Source organism: Ahaetulla prasina, chromosome 1 (genome assembly GCF_028640845.1).
Source record: "Ahaetulla prasina isolate Xishuangbanna chromosome 1, ASM2864084v1, whole genome shotgun sequence".
In the NCBI taxonomy this organism is placed as follows: Eukaryota; Metazoa; Chordata; class Lepidosauria; order Squamata; family Colubridae; genus Ahaetulla; species Ahaetulla prasina.
The window spans coordinates 199049728-199075514 of NC_080539.1; the positions used below are offsets into that span (position 1 = coordinate 199049728).

Genomic DNA, 25787 nt, shown 5'->3' on the forward strand with positions numbered 1-25787 from the left:
TTTTAGCAATTTAAAAAATTGTTGCTGCTGAAAATCATTTCATCATGTCTTCCGGAATGTAATTCCCATAGAATTCAATCACTCTGTGCCTTAAAGGTAGATGAGTTGGAATTTGGTGCAAATTTCAAATTCAATGGGGCAAAAGAAAAGAGAAAATACTACTTTTAACTATTTGTTTATTTAGTTGATTTCACATACTAGAGTGCTTTAGTATATTTCTTCAACATGTTTGATGTTAGATCCCCAAACCCATCATACCTGGTTATCTAAAATCAGGGAAATACATTGTCATCCTTAGATGCACATGTTGACAGGATAAGTCTTCAAATTATGTAGATGTATTTTGTCTTCCATCTTGTAGGTTTCTTAACATACAATTTTCAAGAATAGAAGATTATGTCCCAAGCTCCCTTGTTATACTGCCCTTGTTGGGATCCTTGGAAAGCAAGGGGTAAAAAACTTGTAAAAACTAAAGCAGGCTCACTGAATCAGAAGTCAAAGTAAGTCAAAGTAGAGGGATGGAGTTGTATACCAGTAAAGGTCAATAATTTCTCAGTTGCTGAACTATCAATGATCATTTGAACAACCACAAAATCTCCATAAGTGTTTTTGTTAATGGTTGAGAGTGTTATGGGAGGGCCTCCATGCCATATTTTAGTTTGGGGAAATCCAAAACAATCCTACTTCTAAATCAGAAAAGTCACCGTGTGCTTAAGAATGACATAAGGGCATCTCTCCAATCATTCATTAAGGAGCAACTAAATACTGGATTATGAGGGGGATGAAATAATATACAATTGGTAGAAAAGTCTGTGAGAAGGAAAAAGCACTTCATCTGCAGAGCATATGAAAATTTGGATCTTATGTAACCTGAGAGCAATACTGTTGCATAAGATCCTTGACAGAAATACACACATAGCAGAACCACTAAAAAGCTGTTAAAGAGAGTTATCAATAGTACATTGCCATATAAAACATAAATTGTCCTCATGATTCATAAAAACATCAAGAAACCCCGTCGCCTGCTAAATTTTAAGCAAGATAAATGGCAAGGACCTCACTGAGTTCCTTTCGATTTACATGGAGCCTGGAAAAATTATTGATTCCTGATATAAACTGTTTGTAGAATGTATGTAACTGTCAAATCAACTGTTTCTGTAGTTCAGATATCATATTGGAATTCAGGTATATTATTCAGGTATAATAGGAATATTATATTATATTATTATTCCAAAACAATTTGAAAATATATGGAATACTACTTAAAAACCATCGGCATTCAGAAAATCACCATCAGTCAATTGCAAAATACGTGGAACAGTTTACTTCCTACAACAATAGCTTTAACACCATCAAACCTCAACATCTAGTACCTATCCTTGGGAAAGACTTGATCGGTAGAGAAAAATATCAAATCCAGTCTAAACATTTAGTTGGCTGTATGAATTTAATCTAAAGAAAAAGTTCAAATGCAGAGTCAGATGCACAACCAATTTGTTCTGTCCCCCCCTCGCCTCCGTCCGAGGGATGGCTTAATTAGCCGGCACTATCAGCTCTGGCAGCAAACTAGGGAGCGTCTGTCCCACCCCTGCTTCTGTTGTTCCCACCTCTCCTGCCTATGAAACCTAGGGTCCAGCCAGCCCTGATTGCCATCAGCTGGGTCTGGAGGCGTGGCCTGGGGGGGGAAGAGTCAGGGGATGGAGGCCTCGTTATCTCCTCCACCTGGCCTGCCTCTGGCTCCTCGAGCTGAGCCAGGGAAGCTGGTGCTCCAGAGGTAAGTCCTAATGCTGAGAAACACTAGTCCTATTCAGGTCAAGAACACTCAGAAATACTGGTGAGACTTAAAGACCAATTGCATTTTAGACTTAACATTTGAAGAAATTATTAATCCTTTGTAAACAATGTTTTTTTCCACATTAGAAAAACATCACCAGGAGGGATCCTTAAAGACCAGTCCAAAGTCCAGTCAAATTCTTCAAATACGTCTAGGTAAGTTTCTTGTGCTTGGAGATCAAATGTAAAAGCATGGGATGTGCAAGATATAAAACCTTATCTGTATGCTGGGAATTTTAAATTGTTTTTGATCAGTATTCTTCAGAGCACATGATCAAACAAGATATTCTTTCTGCCATCCTTGACACAGCTGTGTCAGTCTGTATGTCCAAAATGGATGTGATGCCACAATCAATCTGAAGTCCAGTACATATAAAGATGCATGCGCATGGAAGTAGATGACTAATTGCTGAAAAATATATAACCATTCACAAAATTGCCTATTATGCTGCTCATTCCAAGCACCAATTCCAGTATAGAAACTCAGGGTAATGTACTACAAACTTGTTCCAGTATACTGTCTTTACTAGGTCAACACAATGATATGTACATGAATATCCTGGATTATAGTGCAGAATATTTTAATTTTTGACACATCGTGCTGGTACTATTGCTCTTAAATATTCATAATGCTTTATCAGACTTTTCCCCATTTTATTCAGATATGATACTAATTGAAGCCAGGCCAATTTGTTCCCCTATTCAGGATCAATTTTTAAATTTGCTGGTCTGTAATGTCCTGGTTTGGAGGCCAGTTGGTGCAACAAATTTAGTAGTAAAAGTAACAAAGTAATGACAGTGTCTTTCAATATGCGCTTAATTGTTCCTGCAGAAGTGGTTGTGGATTAGTATTTCTTTTTGTGTTATTGCTGGCACATTCAAGGAATTTTAGAAAGGGTCTGGACACCATAATCTTTCTACAGTTTTTTTCATGCTATTTCATTCTTTTCTCTTTTTCGTCATAAAAAAGTGTGTAAAGGAAAAAAGGATAAAATATCAGCACAATATAGATAGAATAGAATAGAATAGAATTTTATTGGCGAAGTGTGATTGGACACACAAGGAATTTGTCTTGGTGCATATGCTCTCAGTGTACATAAAAGAAAAGATACGTTCATCAAGGTACAACATTTACAACACAATTGATGGTCAATATATCAATATAAATCATAAGGATTGCCAGCAACAAGTTACAGTCATACAGTCATAAGTGGAAAGAGATTGGTGATGGGAACGATGAGAAGATTAATAGTAGTGCAGATTTAGTAAATAGTTTGACAGTATTGAGGGAATTATTTGTTTAGCAGAGTGATGGCCTTCGGGGAAAAAACTGTTCTTGGGTCTAGTTGTTCTGTTGTGCAGTGCTCTATAGCATCGTTTTGAGGGTAGGAGTTGAAACAGTTTATGTCCTGGATGTGAGGGATCTGTAAATATTTTCACAGCCCTCTTCTTGATTCGTGCAGTATACAGGTCCTCAGTGGAAGGCAGGTTGGTAGCAATTATTTTTTCTGCAGTTCTAATTATCCTCTGAAGACTGTGTCTTTCTTGTTGGGTTGCAGGTAGTACCTATTATACCAAGTGTGTCAAACTCAAGGCCTGTGGGCCAGATCTGGCCCGCGGGGTGCTTAAATCTGGCCCACAGGGCTGGCCTGAAAATAGCAAAGGACCAGCCTTTGGCAGCCTCTGGCAGCCAAAATGGGGCATGGGGGGGGCTGTGTGCCCCATTTTGGCTGGCTGGGTGCTGCAGGAGGCTGTCCAAGCCCAAAATGAGATGTGTGGGGGCACACATGGCCCTCATGCGCCCTGTTTTGGCCGGCAGGGTACTGCAGGAGGTGTCTGTCCCGTCTCCCCCCCCTCCAGCTGCCCCATGGAGGAGAACCACAATGCTGATCCACCCCCCCAAAGAAATCCAGTTTGACACCCCTGTATTATACTTTAATTATTATGTATTTAATTATTTTAATTTCTTTGAAGGAAATTTCCATGATTCCTTGGTTTTTCTATGCTGAAATCTTTGTAAGCACTCTCTCATGAATTTCTGAAATACACGTCTTTTCCATTTTTATGCAGAAGGTCTTGGTTTTGACAGGAGTCCCTAAGCAAAACAATTTTGTTGCCATGGTATTTTAAATAACATTACTTTTTTTTCCAGAATGAGATTTTCACATCAAAATAAAACTATTAGTACAGCTGCACAATCCTCAGAAGACCACCAGCTAAAGCCTTTTGTACAATGCTTAAGTTGAATGGATGTTCTAAGCAAGACGCTAGCTATCTCTCAGATTATTCCAGCAACCTTTGTATGCTCTTGCTTGTCCTTACAAAACGTGAAACAAAATTAGTTTCCTGCAATGTTGAAGAAAGCATTAGTTAGTAATCACTGGACCCTAGAATCAGAAAAAAAAAACATCTTCAACAAAAATAAGCAAATTCTTATGCACTCTTCTGATGGAATATGTTTCAATTCAAGAATGACACATTTATAGAAAGATGAGAGAAAATAGAGGTCTTAATAGGAATGAATTAGGGACAAAGCGCTACAATATTTATTTTTCATAATATGTCCTTTTATAAAATTGATTGGCAGCTTTTACCAAGTTTGCTTTTGTAGAGAATACAAAAAGTGCTTACAAAGTGTAATTGGGTAATTTATATCAGATTTTTTAAAAAAATGTATTCTATTAAGGTTTCCTTTCCAAGTTGACATCCAAATATAAGTGTTCTTTCTAGTTTAGTGCATAGATCAAATTCCTTTATCTCCCTGGTAGTCTAAATAATCTTATTTTTTTCTTCCAGAGTGAAATTTTCCACCAAAACCTATGTGCAACCATTAAGAAGCAGAGACCCTCAAGATGTAAGTTAAATATATTATTTATTTTTTGTATGCATTATGATTATACTTGGAAAATGAATGCTTTAACCCAGCTTTTTCCAAACTAGTGCCCTCTAGATGTGTGGGTTTACACATTTCACAATGATTAGTCAGAATGTGATCATGGCAATCATACTTTTACATATCCAGAGGATGCCAAGTTAAGCAAGGCTATTTTCATCATTCTCTTTCCTCCATCCTGCAACGTCTTTAAAAGTAAAACCCTTGTACCAATTTCAGTGAAGCAGAAGCATAAGGGAAAAAATTCCTTACCCTACAGAATAAGAATTTAATGATTAAGGTCAGATATCAGTACTTTGCTTCTGACTATATAGCTCCTCCTTTGATAATCAAAATGAAGTTTTTCATCCAACGCTGTTCTGGTCTGGTTCTAAGATCCTAAGATCCTGTGGCATGGGCTAACAGTGGTATTATTAATAATATTAATTAATCATTATAATGCCCTTATATTGTACAACTCAAAATGGCATGACTAAGGTTCCTTGCTCCTATGTTCCTATCAACAGCAACATTTTTAGATGGGTTGGACTAAGAGAAAATGATTGGCCAAAAGTCACCAGCTAGCTTCTGTGCTTAAGGGAAGACTAGAACTCAGAGTCTCCTGTTTTCTAGTCCTGCACCAACTGGATCTCATGTACTGACAACAAGACCTAGAAAAAACAGTGGGGTGTGAGGAGGACAACTTTAGGAATTGCTGCAAAGATACAGTTATAAGGGAAATTGAATAGAGAAAAAGAACAGTTTAAAGTAAAATACACAGAGAAAAAGAGAACTAAAAGTTTGGACTTGGCTAGATCTTCAGAGAAAAGGAATCTGAGGGTTGAGCAATAGTTACTGAGAAACTCTTTCCTGGTGCTGTTAAAATATGACGTAAGGATACTTCTAGTAAGAAAAGATGTAAATCTTACCAAGGACCATTCTTAAAGCAGAGAAGGCAATTGCAAGATACATAGGATGCAAGTCACATTTTGTCTTGAATAAATTCCCAAAGACACCAGCCAAATATTACAAGAATTGTAACATTGCAACCAATAAACTTTTGAAGTGTAAGGCAGTGTTTCCTCTTGAGATGGAATCCAAACCCAGCAAGGAAAAGAACAATTTAAGATGGCTCACTTGAAACAGGGCATGCATTTCTAAATAGCTCGGTTTCAAGTTTAATATTCTATCCTCAGCTTCTCCTCCAGTGTACAATGCGTTGGGTGGAAACAGTGATCTACTGTTCATCACAGAGTGAAAAAAATAACAGCTTTGTGATGCCTTGGTGAGGAAGGAGGAAATGGGATTCTGAGACTGATAAGAGTAATAGAAGTCCTTGTAATCAATTATCCAAATTGATTATCCCTATTTTTGCTGCGGACAGCAAAAAACATCACTTCCTGTCCAACCAGAAGTTGGCAAACAGGCAGTTTTTGGCCTCCAGAGGGCCTGGAGGGGTGGGAAAGGCTGTTTTTGTCCTCCCCAGATTCATAGAGAGGCTCTGGAGCCAGGTGAGAGAGAAAAATGAGCCATCCCCACCCCCTCAGGCCCTCCGGAAGCAGAAAACAGCCTGTTTCCCTACTTCTAGTGGGCCCAGAAGGCCCGAAAATCAGCTGGCCAGCGCACGCATGTGTGCCAGAGCTGAGCTCGCATGCCCACTGATATGGCTACACGTGCCACCTGTGGCACACATGCCATAGGTTCGCCATCATGGACCTAAGGCTAAAGAGCCAGATCAAAATTTAATTACGTCTCCTCCCTCATTGCGTCGGCAGATAACCGCCCGGCCGCCCTGTTTCGGGTGACTCATTCCCTCCTTCACCAGGGGGAGCGGGATGACCCGTTGCAGGGACGCGCTGAGGAGTTTAACGGTTATCTATACGATAAAATCGTTCAGCTTCGGGACGGTCTGGACCAAAATTGGGTGGATCCAGGTGGGACGCCGGAGAGCGGTCTTGTTGAGATTGTTTGGGATGAGTTTGACCCTGTGGCTCCCGAGGACATGGACAGGTTGCTGGGTAGGTTGAACACCACCACGTGTTTACTGGACCCGTGCCCCTCCTGGTTGGTACTGGCCACTCAGGAGGTGACACGAGGCTGGCTCCAGGAGATTACGAACGCTTCTTTGTTGGAGGGGGTCTTTCCGGCCGCCTTGAAAGAGGCGGTGGTGAGGCCCCTCCTCAAGAAGCCTTCCCTGGACCCAGCTGTCTTAGGTAATTATCGTCCGGTCTCCAACCTTCGCTTCGCGGCGAAGGTTGTAGAGAGTGTGGTGGCATGTCAATTTCCCCGGCACCTGGATGAAACTGTCTATCTGGACCCGTTCCAGTCCGGCTTCCGGCCCGGATACAGCACTGAGACGGCTTTGGTCGCGTTGGTTGATGATCTCTGGAGGGCCAGGGATAGGGGTTGTTCCTCTGCCTTGGTCCTATTAGACCTCTCAGCGGCTTTCGATACCATCGACCATGGTATCTTGCTGCACCAGTTGGAGGGATTGGGGGTGGGAGGCACCGTTTATCAGTGGTTCTCCTCCTATCTCTCCGATCGGTCGCAGACGGTGTTGACAGGAGGGCAGAGGTCGGCCCCGAGGCGCCTCACTTGTGGGGTGCCTCAGGGGTCGATTCTCTCGCCCCTCCTGTTCAACATCTATATGAAGCCGCTGGGTGAGATCATCAGTGGCTTCGGTGTGAGGTACCAGCTGTACGCTGATGATACTCAGCTGTACTTTTCCACACCGGGCCACCCCAACGAAGCTATCGAAGTGCTGTCCCGGTGTCTGGAGGCCGTACGGGTCTGGATGGGGAGAAACAGGCTCAAGCTCAATCCCTCCAAGACAGAGTGGCTGTGGATGCCGGCATCCCGGTACAGTCAGCTGCGACCGCGGCTGACTGTTGGGGGTGAGTCATTGGCCCCGATGGAGAGGGTGCGCAACTTGGGCGTCCTCCTGGATGAACGGCTGTCTTTTGAAGACCATTTGACGGCCGTCTCCAGGAGAGCTTTCTACCAGGTTCGCCTGGTTCGCCAGTTGCGCCCCTTTCTAGACCGGGATGCCCTATGCACGGTCACTCACGCTCTCGTGACGTCCCGTCTGGACTACTGCAATGCTCTCTACATGGGGCTCCCCTTGAGGAGCACCCGGAGCCTCCAGTTAGTTCAGAATGCGGCTGCGCAGGTGATAGAGGGAGCCCCTCGTGGCTCCCATGTGACACCCCTCCTGCGCAGACTGCACTGGCTACCTGTGGCCTTCCGGGTGCGCTTCAAGGTTTTGGTAACTATCTTCAAAGCGCTCCATGGCATAGGGCCGGGTTATTTACGGGACCGCCTGCTGCTACCGAATACCTCTCACCGACCCGTGCGCTCTCACAGAGAGGGACTCCTCAGGGTGCCGTCGGCTAGGCAGTGCCGGCTGGCGACGCCCAGGGGAAGGGCCTTCTCTGTGGGGGCTTCCACCCTCTGGAACGAACTTCCCCCAGGACTTCGTCAGCTTCCTGACCTCCGAACCTTCCGCCGCGAGCTTAAAACACATCTATTTATCTGCGCAGGACTGGATTAGATTTTAAAATTTAAATTGGTTTTAAATGGGTTTTATTATGTATATTGTTATTTTTAATTATTCGGCCATTTCTAATAAGTTTTTTAACTGATGTTTTATTTTGTATTTATATGTATATTTTTATTTGGCTGTGAATCACCCTGAGTCCCTAGGGAGATAGGGTGGTATAAAAATACGAAAAATAAATAAATAAATAAAAATAAATAAATAAATAAATAAAATTGTAAGAAGCATATCACTGGTTTGGATTTTGAAACTATTCTTCTATGGTTACTTTTTTTTTCAGATATCCAAAGTGTTTGAAGAAGAGATCACGCCTGGTTTTACCTTGTCTCACAGTAAGGAACATATTGATGTCACATTGGGTGAAGAATTCTTTGAGAAACAAAAGCCTACAGAAGAAGCCATCAAAACTACTGTGCCTGGGTAATCTTACATAGTGTCCAAATGATGTATTTACATAGCATAATTCCTAACTTATTGCTTTGTGATATGTTATCAGTGTTTTGATAATTCATGTATGTGGGAACAATACAATCAGCTAAGTTTCCACTTCTTTATACAGATTCCCAATAAATTTTGACAGAGAAATCAAAGGTGGGTTTCTTTGCAGATGGTTTCACTATCCAGACATTCCCAGAAAACCATTTTAATGGATGAAGAGGGCAAAGGTCAAATAGAGCAGCCATTCACAGACTGCCTTCCTAATGTGTTAAATTTCACGCCCCCCCCTAATCTCCATAGACTATAAACAAAGATCATATTGGCTGGGAATCATGATGAACTCTTGCACATCTGGAAAGGTTGTTAGACTGAAGAAGGACATCTTAAATTCAAGGGTATATGCAGGGGAGGCAAGGGAATAAATAAGTACCTGATTATGTATACTATCACTCAATTTACAAATCTGTATCAGAGATCTTTGTAAAAGTGGGTCATAATGGCATGTGCATGTCTGCATCAGTCCCAATGTCTCACCATTTTGGCATCATGGTGGTTTACAGCTTAGGTCTTGTTAAGATAAATTCAAACGAATGAAGTTCAAAATAGATGGCTTTTTTTGTCCTACAATGAAAATGAGAGCTGCCTTTAGAAATCTATGAAGAAATTTAGAATTTAATTGTGGCTATGACTAGACACCAATTACATAACTTTCTTTTCCCTTTCCCTGCCCCCCACTCCCCAAAAAAAGGAGACAAGCATTTCCTAGTTTACAAAACCTTTAAACTGTTTTTACATCTTTTTGGGATATTTCTTACATCTTATTGTTAAGAAAATGTATGTTCCTGAAGAAAACCTTCAGGGAAGCCTTTCATTAAATCCCCATGTCATTTTTGACTCTCACGTTTAGCCTGAATACATTTGCAGCTCATATTTTAAGATGAGATTTTGATTCAATGTGTGATTCAACTGAATGATTTTCTGTTATGATTTTCCACTATAATGGGATTGTCTAGAGATTTAAATAAAATAGACATTACATAATAGTGGTCATTGAGACAATTTATTTGTCTCAATCATTTGATCAACACATTCAGCTTGTTTTATGCTCCTTTACAGATCAACGTCTCAATCTGAAAGCTCTAATAACATCCCCAAATTCCTGTATTGAGACATGATTCTTATAATTGCAGTAATTATATTATGCCTGCAGACTTCAGAATTTGCAAAATATTGTAATCCCACAAAATTCAGCCCATAGTTTCTATATACACACATGATTATAGATTAGATCTTGAATATAATGACTTTATAAAATGAATGTATTTAATAGGATGCAATGGAGATTTATACTGTTTCTCTCTCTCTCCCTTTCCTTTGTCATCTCTTGCAGCACTCCACCTAAGCTTGAAACGTAAGCACTGATACACTCTTTTGCTCCTTATGGTTTTCTTGGATTGCAATCAGTATAGTGCCTAAATATGTCCTCTGTCCTGTTTGCCCCTCTATAATCCTGTATTTTGTTAATCTGAGTTAATCTCATTTCTTTAAGGTCTATTTTAATCTTGAGTTTACAATATATTTTGAGGAACAGTGTACCAAATCTGTTGCCCTGGAAAAAACAAATTCTTGTTCTGCAAAAATAAAAAATAAAAATAAATAAAAATCTGGGGTGTTGCTGAGTTAAGAAATGATGTACTTATTTAACTTTTCTCATATATACTTGTCTGCTCTGGAGTGACTATGGGCAGTTTGATGAGCCTGCTGCCTGCTGCCTTTTACAGAAAAAGGTAAGGAAGGCCATATAAATTATATTACAGCACTGTTTCCCTGTGATGTGGCAACCCTATACAGGATTTATGAGTCGTAGGCCAAATAAACCGGAGGGCATGAGATTGCTTGCCTGCTGAATTAGTTGAAATTCTTCCTGCAGGAAATTCTTTTGTAGTTACAAACATTTATGTTTAAAAGTCTCATTTTCAGGGGTATTCAAAACAGCCTCCTGAACTGAAAAGACAATCGTAAATGATAGTAAAATTGGGAAACATTTCAGATTCCATGGTTGAGTTGCTGTTGACTTCAAAAGAGAATTTTTTAAAAGGAAAACATATTAACATAAAATGTCTGAACTGGACTACTAGCCACTTTCATTCTGTTTGTTTCAGATTTAGCATGGCACTTTGATGGGCAATCTGATATTCTCCAGGTTCCTGGACAGCAATCTAGCTGACATGGCCAGTAGCCATTATTATGGAATGTGGGGAGGACATCAGACTCCCTACCTGGATATACCTATTGTCAGAGACATGCATTACAGTGGTGGGTTGCTCCCGGTTCGCTCTGCTTCTGGAGAGCCGGTAGTAAAAATCTGCTGGCGTTCGGAGAACCAGTAGTAATGGCTGGCTGGCCACACCCCCGAACGGGTTCCCCGATCATCAGAGGTTTGGTTTTTTTACTTTTAAAAGCATATTTTCTTCAGCCAAAAAAAGGCTTTTAAAAGTAAAAAAAAACCCTCTGATGATCACGCAGCTGAGCAGGGATCATCAGAACCCTTTAAAAGTTTTTTTTTTAACAACTTCTTCGGCCGAAGAGATTGTTAAAACAAAAGGTTTTAAAAGGCTCCTCTGGCGATCCCAGCTCAGTTTTAAGAGGTTCTGGGCTGCTATTAGGCAACTTCAGCTGGGATCCTCAGAGGAGCCTTTTAAAATCTTTTTTTCCTCTGGCCCACCCAATCCCCCCTCCCCACTTACATAATTAAGTAAGCTCCTTTTGGGCTCGCTTTCCTTCGGCTTCTACAATCCGTTGCATCAGCTGAAATTGAATCTGCCTGCCTGCCTGCCTGCAATCCATGTCCTCAGTGCCTTTGCTGGCTGAGGAACTCTGGGAGTTGAAGTCCACAAACCTGAAAGTTACTAAGGTTAGAGACCCCTGATCTAAAAAATATGAATAAAATAAAATAATAAAATATTTGTGCAGCTTTCTGAGATTTGGTGTGTTTCTGTAGTGTTTCACTCTAACTACACAAACACACATAATCTCACATGGCATTTTGTGTGTGTGTGTGTGTGTGTGTGTGTGTGTGTGAGTCAGTTGTGTTGTGTTGTTTGTGTGTAAAATGTGAAAGTTGATTTTTGAGCTTTTTGTGGCTGTGTGAGGTTCCTGCTTGTTGCAGGGGCCATTCTGGGTGAAGTGCAGCTGCTTTTACATTGTGTGTGAGTCAGTTGTGTTGTGTTGTGTATGTGTGTCCCTTCGCAAGGACTTGGAGGCAGCTCCTCTGAGGAAAAGAGGAGGTGGCAAAGCTCTGGCTGTCCCCTGGGAGAAATCGCCCTGTCTCTGCAGCATTGGTCATGTGACTGAGTGGGCGTGCCCAACTTGATGTCACTCACAGCAAGGTGCCGCCTTACCTTGCCCTGAGTGACTTCAAGTTGGCCACGCCCACTCAGTCACATGACCACCAAGCCATACCCACCAAATAAGCCACGCCCACAGAACCGTAGTAAAAAAATTTGGAACCCACTCCTGATTCATTACCATTGTTATGATCTTTGTTTTTGTTTTAAAAGTTTATATTGAACTGTGAAACTGTCCTATTCCATTTCATTTTGACTGTATCAGATTGTTAGAATGATCTCTTTAAAATGTATTATTACTTATTAGTAAATTCAGATAAGAATTTAACTAACCAGCATCTTGAATTGCACTCGGATTAGCAACCGATGCAGCTCAAATAGCAGTGGTAACGTATGGGTGTACCCAAAGGCACACATTACTCTTGGTATTTCTGCATTTTCTACTGTACATTCTGAATGGTCTTCAAGGGCAGCTCCTAGTAGAGCACATTGCAATAATTCTGTTATATCCATTTAAATTCAAATAATTTTACATTTCAAAGTAATAATTATTATTTCTCTGGAACAATTTGTACACTATATTTTGTAGGGAAGATGTTGTTGCTGATTTAGTGGAACAGATTTCTGAGCTGACAGCTATTATAGAGCAATTGCGCCGAGATCATCAAGTGACACATAAACAGGTGAATCTTATTGGTCATGGAGAGAGAGTAGCGGTTGGAGGAAATTATTTGGTCCTGTTCCAGAAACCAATTACTATCAAGTTAGGTGAACTGAATTTAAAAGACATTTTTAAAACAAAGGTATTAATGGGAATAATTATTTATTTTATTTATTTATTTGTCAAATACAACAGTATATATAAGTATAAGCATGAAATAACCATACGAATTGGATACAATCAAAGGGAACATTAGGACAGGAACGGTAGGCATGCTGGTGCTCATCATGCCCCTTACAGACCTCTTAGGAATGGGGTGAGGTCAATAGTAGATAGTCTTTGGTTAAAGCTTTGGGGATTTTGGGAAGAGACCACAGAGTCAGGTAATGCATTCCAGGCATTAACAACTCTGTTACTGAAGTGATATTTTCTGCAATCAAGATTGGAGCAGTTCACATTAAGCTTAAATCTATTGTGGGCTCGTGTATTGTTGCGATTGAAGCTGAAGTAGTCTTTGACAGGAAGGATATTGTAGCAGATGATTTTATGAGTTATACTCAGGTCATGCCGAAGGCGGCGGAGTTCTAAATTTTCTAAACCCAGGATTTAAAGTCTGGTGGCATAAGGTATTTTGTTGTGATCAGAGGAGTGGAGAACTCTTCTTGTAAAATATTTCTGGACACGCTCAATTGTATTAATGTCCGAAATGAGGTGTGGGTTCCAGACAGGCGAGCTGTATTAGTGTGGAGATGGGATGAAATTGAATGTATTTAGTCTCTTGTCTGCAGACAAAACTTTATGCACTGTTGAACTAAGCACCTTTGAGTTAGTCTTGATTCCAGCCATGTTCCTGCAATTTCCTTGGCAAAGTAGTTTGCTATATATTGCCTTCTTCCGAGGGCTGAGGGAGACTGACCAGCTGGCTTTGTGATTAAAGCAGGACTAGAATTCAGTCTCCTGAAGTCTAGCCTTGTGTCTTTAAATACTGCTCTGGCTATCTATATATACAGTTACACTGCTTAAAAAAAATCCATTAGGAAAATACTTATTAAATGTAATTCTTTTTTCTAGATGGAGAAAGATATGGAAGAAAAATGCAATGAGATGCAAGAGGAGCATGATAATAAAATGAGGTCTGGCTGTCCTTGTTTGGAAGCTTAAAGTAACTTTTCTTTTTCCATAGTTAAAGGAGCAAAGGAGGTGTAACAACATATTAAAGAATAAGCTTCCATTCCCCTCCAACTTTAGAAAGGAAGCAGATAGCATGTGACTTTTTAGCATTGTTCTGTGGAGGCCAGCTCAGAAGTAATAATGAACAAAATATCTTGATTACTGATTAATCTTATTTGAATCTGTGTCATTGGTCATTTTCAGTCACATAAAAATCTTTTTTAATGTATAGCACAAATAGAGTATACAAAATAAATTCTTAATTGTTAAAATATTGCATTTTTGCATACTATGCTTTTCATTTTTTAAAGTTAATTTTTGTGTGACTCGAAATGGCCAACAAAAAACCCTCAAAGTTGTTCAGAAGTTATGTCCATACAAGTTTGGAGAAATTTTCTTACAAGTATATCTGAATGTTTAGAGCCACATTCAGCATAAGTTAAATAGAACTGCTACTCTATCTGCAGTACTGAACAATTCAGAGGTGGGTTTCAGCAGGTTCTGACCAGTTTTGGAGAACCGGTAGCGGAAATTTTGAGAAGTTCGGAGAACCAGTAGTAAAAATTCTGACTGGCCCCACCCCCATCTATTCTCTGCCTCTCGGGTCCCAGCTGATTGGGAGGAAATGGGGATTTTGCAGTAACCTTCCCCTGGATTGGGTAGGGAATGGAGATTTTACAGTATCCTTCCCCTGCCATGCCTACCAAGCAATGCCACGCCCACCAAGCCACACCCACAGAACTGGTAGTAAAAAAAAAATTGAAACCCACCGCTGGAACAATTCCCTCCCAGAATGTAGTCCTGTGGAAAATCCTTCTTCTATTACTCACTCTGTGGAGAAGCTCCCTATTGATGCCATGATAAACTTTCTTCTTAAGCAAGTATAAGCACAAGGGAGTAGAGTTAATTTTCCCAACCTTACTACTGGAACCCAAATACTTATCAGCTTTCCCTTTCCATCAGTGCCTACTACTTTACCTACACACCAGATGCAGCTTTGGGCCCTTAAAAAGTCATTTTGTTTCTCATTAGTTCCAGTTTCCCACTTACTTGTCTACATTGCAATTAGGATTATTCCTTAATAGCTATAGTAGCAATTGGTGTGGGCATGGCATGCTTTCACTCAGAAATAAAATCTGTGAATAAAAACATCATCATCATCATCATGTAGCATAATAGGAATAATAAAAACAATCACAATAATTGTTTTCCATTACAAACATGCAATAAAAATAATATATAAATATAATTGAACATTGGTTTTGAATGTACCTTGGTACTCAACTGCTTTGAAACTCCTCAAATTTGGTACTCAACACTTTTGACATGAACATTTTGTCCCGAAACTCATCATTTGTTTGGTACTTAATGCACAAGCAAGGACTTGTCGATGTCAGCTGCCTTGTGATTCACTACATTATTCTTTATGGGAAAAATTGTTTGGTACTCATTACTTTTTGTACTCATCGTGGCTCCTGGTACCAATCAATGTTGAGCACTGAGGTACCACTGTAGTAAGAAAACTTATTCTAAAATCCTAGATTTAGCTCCTATACAAGTTACAAGCAGTTCAGAGCTTTTCAGAATAGAATGGAGTTATCAATTTTCCCAAATTAAAGCGAGCCAGTAATTTTAAGGGTTTGCTTATGGAGATTTTTCTTTAAACTATGCCCTTAGTGCAAAGGCTATTAAGGAAAGGAATTGCTGACTTTTTTGGTTTCCTTCCTTCACATCCCATCAAACATCAGATGGGGCTGGCTTTGAGAAGAGATGGATTCTGATAGATGGACCGAAGAGTAAATATTTGGTCCTGGTGCCTTGTGTGATTGCATTCAAAAGAAGCCTGGTCAACAGCTGACAGATGCTATGGGCTTTTCTGTTTCCTTGTGGAGTTCTCTACCAGCTCTAGTTATCTGTTAGTTGGGCTGAAAGGTTGTAAGTCAAGGACTATCTGCACTGAGTTGATCTCATGTTTAGATCCTTTTGCGAATACCACAGAGAATGATACATGAAAGGCTAATCTTCCTTACTTTATCTCTTCAGCCTAAGACATGATTGTGTGTGTTTCTTCTGTATTTTTAGTACTGCTTTGCTATCACCTCTCTAGATAATGCACAGATTTTTGTAGATTTCCCTTCCCCCATAGAGTATTTGAGTTCTTCTGAGTTCCTCATAAAGAGCTCTTCCTGAAATGTAAAGGATATTTTATAACCAGATTGGATATGATTAAAGATATGATTAAAGATTGTACAGTAAATTGGCAAAAATAAGGTACTGTGATTTGTACAAGAGAAGAGCTTCTCACCAAGGCAACATTACCATTCTGTGTGTATCTCTTCAAGTTTATTTTTATTTATTTATTTATTTATTTTGTCACAACAATATATGTAGGTATCATACAAAAAGATTATATAGTATATAAACACATATATGAGTAAATATTAGGAGGTATAAGCATATATATATATATAGGAAGAAGAAAAGAAAAACAATAGGACAGGAACGGTAGGCACGTTTGTGCGCTTATGCACGCCCCTTATGGTCCTCTTAGGAATGGGGTGAGGTCAATAGTAGAAAGTTTTTGGTTAAAGCTTTTAGGATTATGGGAAGAGACCACAGAGTCAGGTAAAGTGTTCCAAGCACTGATGATTCTGTTACAGAAGTCATATTTTCTGCAATCTAGATTAAAGCGGTTGACATTAAGTTTAAATCTATTAGTTCCTCTAGTATTATTGCAATTAAAGCTGAAGTAGTCTTTAACAGGAAGAACATTACAATAGATGATTCTGTGAGTTAAACTTAGGTCTTGTCGAAGGCGACGGAGTTCCAAGCTTTCTAAGCCTAGGATTTCAAGTCTGGTGGGATAAGGTATTTTATTGTTTTCAGAGGAATGGAGAACTCTTCTTGTAAAATATTTCTGGACACGTTTGATTGTATTGATGTCAGAGATGTGGTGAGGGTTCCAAACAGGCGAGCTGTATTCTAGAATTGGTCTAGCAAATGTTTTATATGCTCTGGTTAGTAGTGTGGTGTTTTTGGAAAAGAAGCTACGCAAGATTAGGTTTACAACTCTTAGAGCTTTTTTTGCTATGTAGTTGCAGTGGGCTTTGGCACTTAGATCATTTGACATGAAAACTCCAAGGTCTTTAACGGGATGGGGGTCGTCAGTAAGGTAATGTCCATCTAGTATGTACTTAGCATTTGGGTTCTTTTTTCCTATATGTAAGACTGAGCATTTGCTGGATGAAATTTGGAGCTGCCAATTTTTAGACCAAGCGGTTAGATGATCAAGGTCGTTTTGAATGATAGAAGTGTTGTCTGTGGTATTAAATAGTTTGACATCGTCAGCAAAGAGAACACAATTACTTGAGATGTGGTCACAAAGATCATTAATGTATAGTATAAAGAGTGTTGGTCCAAGGACGCTGCCTTGAGGAACGCCACTCTTGACAGGAACAGGATTTGATAGAGCATTGCCAATTTTGACCACTTGTTGTCTGTTAGACAGAAAAGCAGATATCCATTTGTGAAGGGGTCCTGAGATGCCATACGATGTTAGTTTTAGGAGAAGTTTATCGTGTACTACTGAGTCAAAAGCTTTGCAGAAGTCTATGTAGATTGCATCTATTGATTTGCCTTGATCAAGATTTGTAGTCCATATGTTTTTACAGTGGAGAAATATTATGAAGATATACTAACTAGAGGACTTAACAGACCACAAGTGCAGAGACGCCTCTTTTACCTTACTTTGCTGTTATGTTGTCTTGGCAGGGAGATTCAAGGATATCACATAATACAAGTGAATAACCTGGAAGAGCAGTATAAGAAAGAGTTGCGGAATGAGAGGGCAACTGCGCAAGAAAAATTGGGTATGATGCAGGGCTATATATTTGTCTCATGCCTACGTGTGTACTGGAACTTCAGCACACAGAGTTGTTTCACAAAGGAAATTAGAAATAGATAAGTAGCCAGGGACAGTGGGATGATTAATACACCAGTTTGTTATAGTGGGTTAAGACACAAGGCTAGAAACTGGGGGACTGTGAATTGTAGTCCTGCTTTAGGCACAATGTTAGCTGGGTGATCTCTCTCATCCCTAGGAAGAATGCAATGGTAAATCACTTCTAAAATCTTGCTAGGGACCTTGCCAGGAATCAATGCTGACTTAAACACACACACACACACACACAATGGTATTTCGATCAGCTGTTGCTATTGCATTTAGAACTATATAAGGAACAAAATTCTCTCTTTTTACAAATCCAGAGCAATTTGTAAACTATTTTGTATTTTACAAACCCAGTGCAATTTATAAACTATTTGATTGGTATGTGTATGTGTGTGTGGGGAATTGAAAAAAATCAACAAGCAACTTATTTTAATATCTTAATTAGTTATAGGCTGAATTTTCTATGCTACCAGTTACAGGCATGATATTTGTTATCTGTTCATGCTTGTTGTTACTGCAAAACCCATATGTGTAAATCGAGCTTCTATAAAGGAAGGAAATATATAAATTAAGAAATCACAGGAAAGTCAACAATCTTAAAATAGTAAAAATAAAACAGAAACCTATCAACAATAAGAAACCTTGACTAGCCAGTTGGTGGAAGCCTTAACTAGAAAAGAACTGAAGAAAAACAAGCTTAAAATATTTCACCTGATTTCACTGAGGGATTTCCAATATTCAAATGCTATTTTTTTAAAAAATATTTTTTTTAAAATCACCTAGCCATCTCATCTTTGTTTTGCAAGGATGCCCTGTGTCATTGCTGGACGTTTCAGGAAGAAACTGTTAAGATTTTGAGAAGCAAAATTATTTTCCCTCCACAGGATGCTCTATATCAGTATAACTTTATTTTCAATTTTTTCTCTGTTGAGGTCAAAGGTGCACTTACCTAGGACCATGTGGGCAAACTCCAAATAGTAAAAGAACTTGGTGTTGTAACTTAGCAGTTTACTTGGATAGCTTTGATTGCAGCATTGATTTCTTTGGTCAGGTAGAACATCTAGCTGTACTTTAGAAGAACTTCCCTCAGGGTGGGAAATGCCCCAATGACTGTAAAAGCCAGAAGCCAAATTTAGTTCAAGTTAGAAATGTGGAGATTTGAACAAGCCTTGCTGAGAATTAGGAAAATTGCCTTCAAAAGGAAACCTTAATCTCACCAGCTTGAGAAAAACAGTGTTTACAGCTAGCAGGAGAGACTTAAATGCCATGGACTCAAAAGAATAGATGTGTTTGAGGAATTTTTTTTAAGGATGGGAAAGGAAGTTGGAGATCTTAGGTGGGAACTTTCTCTCAAGTTCAAAAGAACCTGAATTTTACCATTGGAAGAAGTGGGGTTAATGGGTGAGGGAAAGTAGGGCATATGGGAAACAAAAGACTGGTTTCTGTCTTTCCCTTTCCTAAGCTCCGGAACCTGACTCAAAATTGCACTGCCAAACTTGAGTTATTTTGTTGCTGAAGCTAATTGGTGTAGCTTTGAGATGCTGGGAGGTTGGAAAGAGGATGCTTGGAGATGGGCTGAGCTGACTTTACTGGCTTCTCTAGGAAAATAATCACAGCTGCTTAAGACGTTACAAATCTCTAACTCCATTCTCCATATGTTTCTCAGTCTGAACCCAACCTTCTTCTTCCTAACTAGAATGCGGGGGGGGGGGGAATATTTCCCTGTCAGTTACTTCCTAATATTTTGGAATAGGCAGCTCCTAGCAACAATTAGGAAATACTCTCCTAGCAAAAACATCACCAGTGACTGGGACAATTAAAAGATTCTCTTGAAGCACTCCCGGCTTCATTAATTCTCTTCTATTTATGTTGAGAAGTGGGCCATGGGGAAAAAATACCGATGATAATTCTGTAGTTAATTTCTTAGAAAAACTTATCACTAAAATTAAGACAAATCAAATCCAAAAACATGAAAAAAGTTTGAGTCAGTAGTTTATAGTGCTATGACTTGGATGCATGGAATACATTACTTCTTCCCTTTTTTCCACCCTCAGCTACTATGCAGAAGGAATACAAATACCTGAAGAATGCATTTCGTATGTACCAGGTAAAGATTTAAATTGCCATCCAAGAATTGATGTACATTTGTCAAACTCGTGGATTTAGGAACCATATTTATTACTTGGATTTACAACAGAAACACCTTTTCATATGAGCCTTCAGTTGGCTGTGGCTTTCCCACAACGTGTGACCACTGCAAGGCAGTCCATATGGGGCTACCCTTGTAAAGCATCCACAAACTGCATGCTGCAAAGTACAGGATGGAGTCTGATATACTTTGAAATACACTTAAGCATTTTTTGCATCCACCAAAATTATCTTATCTGATTCCTTACTGGATGTGCAGCTTCTTCTCCATTTTATTTAGTCTTTTTCCTGATGGAATCTCAAGTGGAAGAAAATATAGAGGCTATCCATACTGTAAAATATTATCCTCGATTCCTAATGAATATCCCATAAACATCAAGGACAGGAATTACTTGTGAGAGCTGTCCTTTTGAAAAACTCTAATGGAAAACAAATTGATATCTTTGTGAAAGCAATTAGTGAATGGTTTGGGGCCTACCTTTTGCAATGTGGGAGAGCAAGGCTGTTCAACTGACTGCACTTGATGTGAATGAATTGCTGCAATGGGGAGACAGTGCTCAGGGGCCAACCTCTCTCTACCCTCCTCCTTTATTTAGCTATGTACTACCTATTAGCCTACCTATCTCTACAGGGCTTGGGTGGTTGGCTCTGGTCAAAAACTTTTTATTATGCAGAGCAATTTTTATTCTCAAAACTTATTTGAATGCAAAAATTAAACTCTTTTCTTAGAACTTATTATTTTTATTTTAAAAATAATTTCTTCCTTTTTTAAAATCTTTATCTACAAGTATATTTTTAAATTTTGGCTTTTTAAAAATCTTACTATTTTAGTATGCAAATGTGCAAGCTTCATATTTTGCAGAAGGCAGTATGGGTATTCCTTGACTTACAACCACAATTAAGCTCAACATTTCTGTTGCTAAGTGATAGAGTTGTTCTTTTATGACTTTTCTTGGCACTGTTGTTAAGTGAATCACTGCAGTTATTAAAGTTAGTAACACAATTGTAAAGTGAATTTGGCTTCCCCATTGACTTTGCTTGTCAGAAGGTTGCAAAAGGTGATCACGTGACGTTGAGACACAACCATCATAAATATGAACTAGCTGCCAAGCATCAAATTCTGATGACATCACTATGGGGATGCTACAATGGTCGTAATTGTGATAAATGGTCATAAGTCACTTTTTCCAGAACCATTGTAACTTTGGACGGTCACTAAATGAATGCTTGTACCTATGGTTTATAATTCTTCCCGGCCAACCTGGAAAATATGTGCCTTTGGTGAAAAGCTCTTGTGACTTCTCAATATCCCATGGAGTTCATGGTTTAAAAAGCCGCAATGTCTCACATAGGAAAAAATGTCAACTTTTAATTCTCTTGTGTGCTGATGAGGTTATAGTTAACCCACACAACTGAATGAGCATAAATCAGGAGTGAAAACTGAACTGGTTGGCTACCGGTTTGCTGACCACACGTGCACGCTGCATGCCAAGTGTGTGCTGTGTGTGCATGTGCACCAAACACATGCTGTGTGTACATGCACACCAAATGCATGCTGTGTGGGCATGTAAAGAGCGTACCAAATATATACCGCGCATTTAAAAAGCTACGGTTCGGTCAAACTGGTAGTTAAAAAAGCTACGATCTGAGGATCACCTGTGCTGCGCTGTTTAGCTTTGCTAGAAAGTAGGATTTCCTGCTTTCTAGTAAAGCTAAACTGTGCACGACAGCTGATCCCCCCTTTGCTGTTCTACTTACCTTCCCAAGTCTCCTTTTGGTGTGTCCTGTCCAAATGCACGCACAAATCCTGCTTTCTAGCAAAGCTAAACCGTGTGGCACAGGTAAACATTGAACCGGTAGCTTTTTTTTTCAGGTGAACCAGTAGTTTTTATCGCTACCAGTTCATACGAACTGGAGCAAACTGGTAGCATTTCACCCCTGGCATAAACTCGTATTGATTTTTAAAATATGTTTTTAACTGGACCACAATATCTTGTTTAATTTAAATAACATATTTTAATGCATTAATAGGCAGAACTGGTGCCTATATGTTTCAAGCTGGTTTGTGGTTTTATTTGCTTGTTTGTTTTGGTAGGATAGCATTTCTGATGAAATGGAAGAAAAATGGCTGAGAAGACAGGCCGAATGGAAAAAAAGTGAGAGGACTGAACGAGAAAAGGCATTATTGCAACAAAGTAAGTAAAAGGAACGTACTAGTCTTATACTACTGTAATCAAAGCACTATTTTCTGTTTCCTCAGCATTTTATTATCCCATAGCAAGTTTTCAGGAAAATAAGCAAGGACACCCAAATGCTGCAGAGATTTTGTCTTATTTTACATGTATATATAATAATATATAGTATAATCTCGTCTAAAATAATCCAGGTTATAATAGCAATAGTGATAAGATTTATACTGCTTCACAGTGCTTTCCAGCCCTCTCTTTCAGAGTCAGCATATTGCCCACAACAATCTGAGTCCTTATTTTACTGACCTCGGAAGCATGGAAGGAGCCGGTCAGGATCGAGCTCCTGGCAGTCAGCAGAATTAACCTGAAATTCTGCATTCCAACCACTGCACCACAATGACTCCTATAAAATTAGTAATGATAATTATATAATTAATATAATTAATATTATAAAATATAATACTAATTATAAAACTAGTAAGAGTATCCTGAGACCAAGCATAAAGACTTAGAGCACTCTGGTTTAAGAAAACAGATTCACCAACTTTGGGGTTGGGAATAGTGTGAAGGGATGGGGGAAGAGGAATCACAACATGTAAAATGGTGGACAAAATTGAACGATGTGGGAGGAAACAGGCACATAGCATCATCCTAGACTATCCATATTTAAGAATAAACATAAAATATGGTTACATATTATATTTTTACAAAAATCGTCCTAAAAATAAATAAATACCACACAATTCAAGTAAATATAAATACATAAAACAAATAGGTATAAAATCAGTTGTCAAGGGCAGAAGGAAGCAAACACATTATCAATATGGAATAAACACAAAACTACAAGAGAAAGTATTTTGCTAACAAATTGCAGGCATCTTCCTGAGGTTATATACAAAATTCTGCACACAGAATTTTGCCACGTTGTATTTACGGTTGGAGTCTTATCATACAATAGAAGCAGCATATGTTTGGGTGTTTTTGGGCGTATTAGTGAGGGTCTGATATGGGTGCTGCATACATGGCTATTTATATCACATTACCATGCTAAAGTTATGAGGGTTTCCAGTACTCAGGCACAATACAATTAAATAATAGATTAAAAAAAACCTTTATCCTTTCCTCAGAGCAATCTTTAACAAAGAGATTTGAGATGGAATTAGAGGAGCAGAAGAAGATTATTCAGAATAACAGTTTTTTGCTAGGCAGAGTTTTTGAACAAGAGAGAGAAGTAAGTGCATTTCCTACTTATCAAAAATTGCTTTTGTACAGAAAGCTATTGTAACTTGAATTAAAAGCTTTTTCTTACAAATCTCAGCCAATATGATTTTGCAAATAGGCATTGCTTGGATGATGTGTGGTGTTGTTCCTGTATGAACTTGTATTCTTATAACATCCTGACTTACTGTTCTCATTTTTGTTCAGCACTAAAAGTAAAAACAAAAATTTAAAAACAAAAGTCACAAACCATTAAAGCTTGATCCTAAGTGGAACAGAATTTCTTCAGGAATAATAAACCAGAACTCCATCCATCCATCCATCCATCCATCCATCCATCCATCCATCCATCCATTTCTTGGAGATTAGAATGGCTCCAAATCTCTTGGCCTTTTGTAAGGCTTGAAAAACATGGCTGTGTTTTCGAACTTGGACACTGAAGATGTTAAAACTCTCATTTCCTGGCTTTATTTTTAACTGGTTAACTATCTCAGCTGCTGTGTATATTTATTTTGAATGTTTTTATTGCAATTATCGTTTTGAAATCATAAGCCACCTAGAGTCATTGTTTGAGATGGACAGGTATAGAAATTACGGTAAATAAAGAAATTCATGAAGCAAACAATTCCAAACAGGAAGCAGTACAGTGTTGAATTTTGAACTGATATTGTAAAATGGCTCAGTTACTGCATGAGATTTTATGATTGGACAAGTATCTTGCAAGTAAGAAAGGTCAATACTGCAGTACCTCATTGGGTCATTTCAAACTGATTTTTTCATTCTCCTTTCAGTAATGGAGAAAATTTAACACTATGGCATTAATGAGCCCAATTGGGAAGCAACTTAAGGCTCTGAGTTTCAATCTGAATGGAAGTTTTCAGTAAGATGTAAATTTACTGAAACTTACTAGTAAGCCTGTTTTTTTCCTATTATCAGTAGAATCATGTATCAACATGCCTACCGTCCCTGTCTACTGTCCCCATTTATTCGTATCCTTATCCTGTATTCATAATCAAGTTTATACTTATATTTGTTATCTTACGTGTTTGACAAATAATGAATAAAAATAATAAATAAAAGTTATGGTAGCCTCATCCAGTGCATAACTAGTTAGTGAACTGAGCTCCATAAGGGGTGACATACACCCAGACTTCATTGGGAGCTACAAAAAATTAAGAATTTAAAGTTTATTTTTAAGTATATTTTTCTGTTAACTCCCTATTTTTTGTTTTTGTTTTCCAGGAATTTCAGAAGCAGAAACAAACTGCCTTGGAAAATATAGATGCGTTAAATGCCAAAATCAAGGCATGTGTATTGATTTTTTTAAAAACGTGCAATTGAGGCATCTATTTAATAAGTAGCAGCAATGTAGTCTCTTGTAGACTTCCTATTTATATATATTAGATGCAACTCTCCCTAGATTCCACATGCTAATTGGAGAAAAGGAGAATTATTAGTGGGAATAATAATGTATTAAACTAGTATTTGCTTTAGTATTTTGATTAGGTTCAGCAACCCTTAACTATAAAGCCTTTTGAACCATTAAGCAAATCTGTGAAGAACAAAGTTAGAGGATAAGTTCTAATATTGGAATATATTCGAATGTGCAACTGGAATATAAATATCAATCATGTATTGTACATGTACAGCTATAACCATAAATGGAACATGTCGTAGAATGCTCTTGCTCAGTCTGCTGGCCAAGCTTTTTTTTAGGATACTTTAATCCATTTCATCCCCTCCTTCTTCTCTCTCTCAAAACAACAACTAAAAAGTTGGCTTTTTTAGCAAGCCAACACTGCTTTAGAAAGCCTATACTGCTACCCCCTGGTATTTTTGGCCTTTTCTTCCTCTGGTATGGTGGTTGAATATCATTTTTATTGTTTTTCTTTCTTGTTTTAAACTTTTGATTTCATCACCTAGAATTGCTTTGGCATTTGGGGTAGATGTTTAATTGAGTAGAAAAATAATTTTCTGTCTTTGGCACCCTTTAAATATGGACCATCCTCACTGGCTTTTTTGGGGGGGCAATGGAAGCTTTGCCTTCAGAGAATTCTATTTCTGTTAATGGAAAATATGGCAAGCTTGCTGATACATTCTTTTTTTTTTTGATTACCTTCTGTAGACCATTAAATTTTAAGTTCATTCATTCATTAAGTATATACAAGAATTGGTTTATTCCTTGCTACTGCAATTCTTCAAGTGATCATCTGTGAATTCCTGCATACTAAGTCACAGGTGAAGCTCTCACAGAATGTCTTCAGTTCCTAAAACCATCTTAGTGGATTTGAAGGGAATAGTGAGATCACATGAGACCAAGTGGGGCTAAGAGGATAAAATGTTGTGAAATAATGTATTATAATGTATTATCACCTAAACTCCATGTATAGGGAGATAAGCAGGTCT

At 38.7% G+C, this 25787-nt stretch overlaps 1 protein-coding gene across 4 annotated transcripts in view; it reads left to right on the forward strand.

Moving 5' to 3' along the window:
* FLACC1 (flagellum associated containing coiled-coil domains 1) overlaps positions 1-25787 on the forward strand; it is a 40676-nt gene that overhangs the window by 8162 nt on the left and 6727 nt on the right. For 2 of the 4 annotated variants that reach the window (XM_058187275.1, XM_058187265.1), the window contains 12 exons: positions 362-500; positions 1921-1989; positions 4630-4687; positions 8542-8681; positions 10090-10110; positions 12636-12729; positions 13779-13840; positions 17649-17746; positions 19881-19933; positions 22070-22169; positions 23291-23394; positions 24624-24686. In XM_058187275.1, the coding sequence (XP_058043258.1) occupies positions 397-500; positions 1921-1989; positions 4630-4687; positions 8542-8681; positions 10090-10110; positions 12636-12729; positions 13779-13840; positions 17649-17746; positions 19881-19933; positions 22070-22169; positions 23291-23394; positions 24624-24686 (966 nt within the window). In that variant the 5' untranslated portion in view covers positions 362-396. Of the gene's footprint in view, positions 1-361; positions 501-1920; positions 1990-4629; positions 4688-8541; positions 8682-10089; positions 10111-10434; positions 10487-12635; positions 12730-13778; positions 13841-17648; positions 17747-19880; positions 19934-22069; positions 22170-23290; positions 23395-24623; positions 24687-25787 lie in introns of all 4 variants that reach the window. The other 2 variants (XM_058187294.1, XM_058187285.1) reach the window with 2 other exon arrangements.